Source organism: Stegodyphus dumicola, chromosome 12, assembly GCF_044657685.1.
Source record: "Stegodyphus dumicola isolate Sdum_Otavi_A_Nest chromosome 12, ASM4465768v1".
Taxonomy (NCBI): domain Eukaryota; kingdom Metazoa; phylum Arthropoda; class Arachnida; order Araneae; family Eresidae; genus Stegodyphus; species Stegodyphus dumicola.
In genome coordinates this window covers 116,610,219-116,620,559 of record NC_140779.1, presented here as the reverse complement: position 1 = coordinate 116,620,559, position 10,341 = coordinate 116,610,219, and the positions used below count along the sequence as shown (strand labels likewise).

Sequence of the window (10,341 nt, the reverse complement as noted above, 5' to 3'; positions counted from 1 at the left end):
AAACACATCAACAGTTTTCAAGTATGTTTTGAAGCTGCTACACATCTACAATAACACTTTCTAGATAAGAATAGAGCGAACGCTAGAGGCAAAGTTTCTCTCTGAGAGTTATGACCGGCTTTATCCCGTCATCAGAAGTTTTGCTACTTGGCATATATTAGCTTCTAATTTAAGACATTTTGCTTTCTTACTTTCTTTAATAATGTAAATGTCATCTTAATGAATGTAAGTTTATGAAAATACAAACTAAAATAAGTAATTATACAAACTCAATTAATAAATGCTGTTTAAATACCGGTTTTCATGACGGATCTAAAATCCTGTGCCTCTCAGAGGGTTAAAAAGAAGATATGGGCTCGAAACTCAAGATAAGTCAAATACTCGCTGGCAACTTAAGACAAGACTGCTTACCAGTATATCCATGACCTTATGGCCATCATGATGGGGGTGCCAGCTCAAAGTTTGAAGAGTTTCTTATAACCTGAGAATACACATGAGTTTCCCATTCATCGTATTTATTTATGCCACCGCAAACTGTCGTGCAGATGCATAGGAAGAAAGTACTGAGCCTGTCTGAACTGCAGTATTTCGACTGTTGTTACATCTTGCGTTCCGTAACAGCAATTGTTTTCCCTTTTCTACCGCTTTGAGTGGGGATAACGAATCAAGGATAGGGCGATATGGCTGTATCTTTCAGGACTCTCCTCTGGGAGTCCACTTCGGTGGAACGGCGGAATTGCAACATTCCTCGGCAGGGAAGCGGTTAACGCGCCCGCCAACAAGCTGCAAGCTGCTTTTTGAGCAGTTTCCTGGTGGTACATTTAAACAACCACTCACTGAATTCGGTAGTGCGTTCTCTGTGCTGTCTCGGCGATGCTCGTAATGATGTCATCTTGAGTCTATATATCTTTTGAGACTCAGATATGTAGCGGAGGAGAAGGGAAGAAACCAATTAAAATATGGACTAAAATCTTACTCTGAATTTCACTCACCTTGCATATGTAGTTAAAACAATATCTAAAATTCCGAATAATTTAATTTTATTAATATGTTCAATTACATCTAGAACAGTTAATGGACCTAATAAATCCAACATCATCTAGCTGTCCCGGGTATTAACGCGCTACCTCTTCGGTGTTTTGCTCGGTATTCCTATCGTCATGTATTAGCACAAACAAGAAAATCAGTCTGTTAATTAGTAGCAATTTAAGTATCTTGCCGCCATCGCAAAAGTGCACCCACTGCAGTAGCCTCAAATATTTGAACTGTTTCACGGTGTGAGCATCTGACCAGTTCTAGGAGCTGTTACACACGGGTCACCAATGTGATGGTCTCGAGCATTAATTCGCTTATTCCGTGGTGTTTCACTCCAAGGATGCTTGCCTTATAAAACACTCTATATTCTTCCCTGGAATATGCTAAATCATGTTTGCAGTGAGGTTTTACTGATGATTTCTGTTTCATTTGTGTCACTTGTCTCTGCATGATATATGTAAAGCATACTGAACCATCTAAATTCCACTGCATTTCCACATTAAGTTGGTATTAAGTGTCTCATAAATAACAGAAAGAATCCACCTAAGAAAGGTGCATTCGAATAAATTTATAATTCATAAAGATACCTTTTATTACATACACGCAAAGAACTTATACAACACTTTTATAATCCATTTATTAAAATATTAATCACAGAATTGAGAATCAAGTAAAAAAGCAAACATTTAGCAAAATAAAAACGTTAAATTATTTTAAATTCATAAAATTACTTTAATATTAATAAAATAAAATTTTTTAAATTAAATGCAAAATAATAAAAATTATTTTTTAAAGAATCTGACTAGTTAATTTGTTATGCTTTTAAAATATTCCAGATTTAATGGAATAAATAAACTGATAGTCGTAAAAACACATTATTTATAGAAAAACCAAGCAGAGATGGAAATTATTCATCGTCACTCCTCCGGATTACAGTATGTGATTAAGTAACATGCGAATGTGCTTCATTGGAAGACTTCAGGCAGGGAAAAAAATCTTGAACACAGTTTGGACGTCAAGATTGCGTACATCTTCAGTCATTACAACACCAACAGCACAAAGCCATACATAGGGCAACAAGGCAACAGTTCCGGCAACAGTCATCAGATTTTTGCTTCTCATGAACTACACTGAAAAGAAAAAATAATTAGAAACTTAATTTTGAATACCATCACAAGAAATATTTAGAGTAAAATTTACGCAGAACTTAAAAAAAAATTATAAAAGTTTTGTACAGAAGATCTTCATGCATTAAAAAAATGCGTTTTCTGCGTTATAATTAGTAATATTTTAGATAAAAATACTTATTCCTTTAGTTTAATGGTACATTCTGCGCACACACACACATAAAAAAAGTTCTGTATCTCCCTTTCTAGAGTCTGTCTATCATAAGAAAAGCTCTCGCCAATTAGTCTGCAGCTGTCTGTTGCCGTAGAAACGAGCCTTTGAAGACTAATGATAAACTCTTTTCCCCTCAGCCAACTACCGCCAAAAACAAAATGACAATAAAACAACCATTGGTTCTCCCCTATTTGAAATATACTAGCCCTGTTGCTATAACGACCGTCACCCACCAGACACTGTGGTGGGAGATTTTCTTTTCGTAGACAGGTAGTACTGGGGAGATTGACGAACTTGCGTTTTTCATGTCTCGAAAGCGTGACTTTTATATATATTACCATGTTTACTCACGTTTTGAAGCAAAAGAAATTGTCAAAAGTGCACAATATTGTGTAGTAGATTTCCCCGTATAACAGTCGCACCTAGACTTTCACAATGAAAACTTCGCAAAAAAAGTGCGACTTTCACGCGAGTAAGCACGGCAATCTATATATAGCGTTACTCAAACATAGGTATTTTGACATGTGAATACCTAAGTGAATAGTGGCCGATTTGTATTATAGGCGTCAGCATCAATATCGTGGAAGTTGCGAGACATGAAAATTTCCCATTTTGGGATGCTATGGAAATCTAAAGAATTAAATCCATCAGGTATTAATTTACGATGAGCTAATGACGATGGGGTTAAGACGATGCATTACCTTTAATATTAGTTTTTTTCAAATTAATTAATTTTTTGTATCGCGAAAATTGTTTTCCAGTGAGTTCGTGGCTTTTTATTGCACGAATCAAGCAGTTATAATTAATTTGTTTTATATGTTTTTACGATATCGATACCAGGTAGAATAACTCTTAAAGAGTAATACGAAACAAACGTAAAACTCTCATAGACTACCTGGCAATGAACTGCAAAAATCTAATAGCAATCAAAAAAAAAAAAAAAAAAAAAAAAAACACTCTCAACACGGATCTAGCGGTTGAGTGGTGGCATAATGAACTTAATATTTCTTACTATCATCCTTCAAGTGTTCTGTAGAGTAACTGGTTCAAAATGCCAAGCAGATATAAAATGGTGCTCTGCGTATAAGTGAACCGCACATGTTTTTCAATGAACACATAAATTTGCAACTCTACACGCCTATTTGTATTTCTCAGCGTCACCTTCAGTTACCAGGCAGAGTATATATACATAAGTGAATTGTAAGCGAACTGTGAATAACACAAGGGACTACTATGAATGTGACAAGTAATATTACACAGGAACTCTGTAAATATGTGAACAGCGTATATAATGTACATTAATATACCCAGTTAATATCGTTCAGTATAATGTATCAGAATAGCTTCTTATATCCACGTTACCACTGACTTCCAGAATAAACATTCTCCGTAAACTCAGAGTCACAACGCATAAAACATAGCTGAAATCCTCATTCAGCACAGTCAAAGTCTTGATAGGTTCTCTTCAATAACCACAGGCTACAATACCCGTCTTCCGAAGTAACTTTATAAATTCCGCTACAAATTTTAATATCTTATACAGATTTTTGGCTAGGCATAGCGATAATAGAATGCTCTACCAATTGAATACAAATGCTGATAGTCATATAACAGGCGATACAGCAAGTCAGCTGGTAGTAAGTAACCACAGGCCTACCAGGCTTGAATAACCACAGGCCACAATACCCATCATCCGAAGTAACAACCTTTGAACACTGGAAGTTCGGCCCAAATTTCGAATCCCGTACAGCGGGCTGGCTGCAGGAGTGTTTTCGTAATTTTCCGCATGTGTATGGTGCATGCAGTACCTTGTGCATGCATACGTGAATAAAGCGGGCGCAGCCCACCCAAAACCGCTGAACACTGGTAGTTCGGTCCAATTTTTGAATTCCGGCCAGGGCTGCTCTATGGGTTTCTTCGTGATTTTCCGCATGTGTATCGTTTCACCGCGCATGTGTATCGCCGCGCAAATTCGCTGAGCACTGGTAGTTCGATCCAACTTTCAAATCCAGGCGAACGGGCTGGCTGCATGTGTGTTTTCGTGATTTTACGCATGTTTTAACGTGTATGCAGTATCTTCTGCATGCATACGTCAATAAAGTGGGCGCAGTCCAGATAAAATAGCTGTACACTGGTACTTCAGTCCAACTTTCGAATACCACGAAGACATCCATCCCCTGAGGTAGCGGGCTTGCCCGCTAGTAACTTTATAAATTCCGCTACAAATTTTAATATCTTATATAGATTTTTGGCTAAGCCTAGCGATAATAGAATGCTCTACCAATTGAGTACAAATGCTGATAGTCATATAACAGGCGATACAACAAGTCAGCTGGTGGTAAGTAAGTCATTGGCGTCTCGGGCAGTTTCCTCAATTCCCGATATTCATATCCACCCCAGCCAATCAAGTCAACTTTTAAAGCTCTGAAATTTAGTAACATGTATGAATTAATTCAACGTATAATTAAATTAAAGCGTAATTTCTTGACTGCCTGGAATACTAGCACTGTGTGTGACGAATAAGAGCAAACATCGCCTGAAAGGCATCTCATTCTGCAGTTCCAGGGCACCACGGGGCAAGTGGCAATGATAACCATATTCAGGAAAGCAATGAGGTCAAATTTACACAAAGCAACACACAAAGAGCTACAACAATTCAGCTAAGGCAATACACAATGAAACAAGGTGCAGACTTCTCCATTATACAGGAACCTTATGCATATGCCAATAAGATATTGGAATTTCCACTCTCTTGGACAATCTTAAAGTCGTAAAACAATCCCAGAGCAGCAATCATCTGCTGCAAACAGAAGTGGAATCCTAATCCCGTTTTACATACCAAAGACTCCATAACTACAACAGTTGAAGCCCTGGAACTCGAATTAATCATCAAGAATACCTACGTCCCATCTACCGCTGAAATCGAGTCGTCAATAAATGCATTACAAAACCTCCTCACAGACCGACCGTGGGTGTAGCATTTCATAGCAGGAGATTTTAACGATCACTTAGAAAACTTGAGGCTATCTCGAGGTTGTCCCTACTGACTCGAGGACGACTTTATATCTTCTAATTATTTAGCTTTGCACAATGATCCACACAGCCTTAGTACGTACGAGACCATCCGCAGGAAAGATTGGTCTGACCTTTAATATCCAATGCCCTCGCTTCAAAGGTAACTGAACAGTGCAGAAGACACCTTCTTGCTCAGCTCACCGCTTTAAAACATTTGACATCAGCAGCCGGATGCAAGATCATGATTAAGCGGTACCAAATTATGCGCAGAAAACTAAAGTGAACGATTAAGTCAAGCAACCATTTCAACCAAACAACTCGAATCCTGCACACATCCTAGCGATCTTGGCAACATACAGAAAATCTCTTGCAACAGCTGCAAGGCATTAGTAATGATATCTTTAAAATCAAGTCCCCTAAAACGCTACATGGATTTGTATGTACAGCCTTAGTACGCACACAGCCTTAGTACGTACGAGACCATCCGCAGGAAAGATTGGTCTGACCTTTAATATCCTATGCCCTCGCTTCAAAGGTAACTGAACAGTGCAGAAGACACCTTCTTGCTCAGCTCACCGCTTTAAAACATTTGACATCAGCAGCCGGATGCAAGATCATGATTAAGCGGTACCAAATTATGCGCAGAAAACTAAAGTGAACGATTAAGTCAAGCAACCATTTCAACCAAACAACTCGAATCCTGCACACATCCTAGCGATCTTGGCAACATACAGAAAATCTCTTGCAACAGCTGCAAGGCATTAGTAATGATATCTTTAAAATCAAGTCCCATAAAACGCTACATGGATTTGTACTTCCATTTTAACTACAATAGTGAAAATTTCCATTATTATCAATGCGACTTTCGTTTTAAAACTGAATTAAAACTGTTCTCGTGTTTCTAAACATATCGAGCTGGCAAGAAAGTAATTTTCGTTTTTTAGTTAGAAATAAAAGCCAGTTTTTTTTTCTATACAATATATCTGATGTGGACACCAGATGACCTCCTTGTACGGCCTAATAAATTATACACATTTTGTGCTGCATTTCATTTGAACTCACTTCCTCAAATTTCATTGCAGATATGAGAACGAAACGAGCTTACTACAATTTCTAATTTACTTATTTTGCAGCATATTGCGCAAAATGTTATCTAGACCAAATTGGTCATACAGTATTGTACTAACTACCTTGCTTGTTATATTATATATATACATACGTTTGTTGCTGCAGATGCAACCAAAAAGGGAGCTGCACCACTACATATTATAGAGCAGTCGCATATAGAAAATTTCAACGTTCTGAGGTAAATCGTTTCTGAGTTATGAGAGATACATATCTAAGTACAGACATCACGATAAAATCTCTTCTTAATCCATTTTATAAACCGTTTTGGAAAAAAAAAAAAAAAAAAAAAAAAAAAAAAAGAGTCCTTTATTCTAGTCCGTACGTACAGCTGTCACGCAAAAACATCGTTCAAATGGATTCGAGAACGCTCAACATAGACATTTTCGTTGAACTATGATAGCCGAAATTTTCCGTGATTTCAATACTGCCTTTATTTCGTACGACGGAGTAAAAATGAACTTTAATATGTCAAATATCTTTCATTCTGTTCGATGATCTTTTGGCATCTTTCTGGCAACTTTATGATTCGCCCTCATGCAATTCCTGATCTTTTAGTGCAATTTGAGGTCAGCGTTATTACGAAAATTCTTGCCATTTAAGAAGTTTTGTAAAATTCGAAATAAATGATAATCCGATTGAGCAAAATCAGGGCTATATCGAAGATGTGGCATCACTTTCCGATCAAGCTCCAATAATTTCGTATGTGTTGTTAAATATGTACGAGTCCTCACATCGCCGTGATGGAACGCGATTCCTTCCCAATTTGCCAATTCTCGATCGCTTAATCCACATAAGTTGTTAACAGTACACATCTGAACTGATTGTTTGGTTGCTTAGAAGCAGCTCAAAATACGCAACATCTTTGTAATCCTACCAAATTGTTGCTTTGGTAGGATTACAAAGATGTTAATTGTTAATGTAAAATGATCATGGCAGAAAAAGGCCATGCCGCCAATTTCTGATGCAATTTAGATTTCGATATGATTTGTGATAATATCATGCTTGGACCATGATCATTTTACATTAATTTTATTGTATTCGATCCATTTTCCATCATCAATTATAATTCATTTAAAAAAGGGTCCACCGCATTATGTTTGATATGGAAACGTGTATCGCAAATATTGATTCGTTGTGTTACCTGAAATTCTGTCAGGTCATGCGGAACTCGCGTATATCGAGCTTCTTAACGAGTCCAAGACATGTAATATGATTTTCATAAGTTTTGCGTTATACATTTAGGTTCAGGTTCAGGTGGAAGTGTAGTGGGACACCCAATGTTTACTATAAGTAATGTAGGTATAGTCCCACTACACTTCGGTTTATTTTTAAAGTTAGTATTTAAAATAGTACATAATAGTATATTGACATTATGATTGATATCATATCTATTAGATATAATTATAGTAGTTATAATAGGTATAATAATAGTAGGCCAACAGTCATAATTTATCACAGTTCATAATAGTTCCTTGAGATAAAGTTTATTATATGAATTCGTGAATTGGTCAAACTGGATATACTGAAGTCAGATAGATGCCTGGGATATAAAACATCTTAATAACTCACCTTTGCAGATCTATGAAATCTTAGAAAATAGCTTTACTGCAGTGTTCATCAAGTTCACTGCATGCACAATATTGAAAGCTCAAAGCGTTATACATTTAATCTTTTTGTAATCTTTCTTCTTTTATATGATGATTCCATTCAATTATAGCTTTAATTTTTTCATCATCAGCTTCAGAAGGTCGGCCAGAACGTTGCTCCTCTTCAAATAAAAAAAAGTCTCCAAAACCAAATTTTTTAAACCCATTCTGACTCATGCATATTGTTAAGCAATCAACATCATAAATTTCATATATCTCATTGTCAGCCTCATCCGCTTCCTTTTCTTTACGAAAATATAAAAGCGAAAAATTTCGAAAATTTATTCTTGCACCCCATGTTAAAACTGACCGTAAAATAACAGTTGTAAACAAAAATATACGGAATTTTGTTCCTATAGCAACCTAAAACTGTCAGCGACCAAACATCAAAAGGGAAAAAAATTAAAATTGATAGAAGAATAGCAAAAGTGAACGTAACACTACCTATTTGTGCAAACAGAAATTACTTTCTTGCAAATCCAATAATTAATTTTCATGCATTTTTGCTTTCTTACTAATTTATCACATTTATGAATTCAGATATAATGTAAAATGTACCAAAATTAAAACTATAGCTAAAACTTTCATGAAAATGAGTGAATATCTGCGTCCACTTAAGAAATGAAAAGTGGTGTTGGTGTATTTAATTATGGCAAAGCACACTAGAGCTATCTGCCTAAAGGAAGGGATGCCTTCGTGGAGGACTTTCGAAGGGAAACTGACTCGTATACACGTTACACATGAGAAATGAAAAAAGTGCGCGCTGGGTTAGAATTTACATCAAACAGTCAGCATCGCTAATATTTTTGCCTTCATAAAAATAAAAAGTATTAGGCAGCGAATAGAATCAAATTTATCAAACACTAGCTATTTTTTGTTAAACATATCTTCGACTTCATTTTCAGTCAGATGGAAAGGTTTTGAATAAACTAGTCACATACTGTTAAAGAATTCTGGTAACATTCTTTAATATTTTATTTTATATTAAAAAAAAAGTTATCAAAATACTTTTGTTAGATAAAGCAACCCCTACCACAACTTCAGTTAATTGTTGTATGGCATAACTGGAACAACTTATGAGACAGTGGGCAAAAAATAGAAAAATGGGCTTTCCTTTCTTTCTTGTGTTCTAAGAGTTCTAATTCCACTTAGAATACAAAGTTAGGAGGAAATATTTCGAAGAAAATGAGAAATTAATGCTAACATGAACACGCAGAATTCATATTCTGGAACTTAGCCAAGGGAAATGATTTTACAAATTCCAAAAAGCACCATTCTTTGGGAACAAAATGTTTAGCACTTAATTCTTTGGGAACAAAATATTTAGCAAATGTTAGCACTTAAATTTACGAAAATTCAGGTTTTCCTGAAATAGGTAAAGCATGCCAAATTGCTAATGAATATAAAAGAACACGATGCGAATACAAACATCGTAAAAATTTTATTTCATGACTGCTTCGGTAGTTAATTTAACACGTGGAGTATCTTCATAAGAATGAAATCTCTAATCTCAGTAGCTAAAATTTTTTTGTAGCTGAAATCGATCAAAAATTCTAAAACTTATTGAATAAAATTACTGAATTACAATTAGTTCAAAGAATTTTCAGTATCAGCCTTTTAATTCATACATTAATTAGACTGCGTGTTCAAAACAAATGAGTATGTACGTTCTGTAAAAAAAAAGGGGGGAAGTTCCCTATCTCTCATTCTACTGGGCCGTTCATGAAATTTAACTAACGTTCCCATGTCTCCGAAAGCACGACTTAGAATATACATTAGCAGGGCCGCTCTTAGCGAGGATGCAGCGCGTACATATAGCATTGCTCTAACACAGGTATTTTGACACAAAATCGGACTCAAATGAAATACCTATTTTTCTCCATATTTCCATTCTACGACTCAAATTATACCCAAATATTAAATTTTGTAAAATTTGGTGAGATGATTAACGAGAAATTTAAAAATTTAACCTGGCGCACTTTTTGTGTCAAAAATTATAAACTTGGTGAAATTCTTAATTCATAGTAATCTAGCTTCCTTTTCCTTTTTTTCACTGTTCACAAAGGAGTTTTCACTGTTCTTTCAAATGATTTTAACAAAGTGCGTAAAGCACGTTTGGCGTTATTATGGCTTATAACAAATATGGCAACTTTTTTAAAACGCGCCAATATACGTA

General features: G+C 35.8%; 1 protein-coding gene across 1 annotated transcript in view; it reads right to left on the bottom strand.

Annotated features, from left to right (window-relative positions):
* Positions 1 to 1,653: 1,653 nt before the first annotated feature.
* The window catches only part of LOC118200025 (uncharacterized), a 60,614-nt gene continuing 51,926 nt past the window's right edge, over positions 1,654 to 10,341 (bottom strand). The window contains exon 3 of the mRNA XM_035371942.2: positions 1,654 to 2,165. Coding sequence (XP_035227833.1) covers positions 2,069 to 2,165 — 97 coding nt within the window. The 3' untranslated portion in view covers positions 1,654 to 2,068. The remainder of the gene's footprint in view (positions 2,166 to 10,341) is intronic.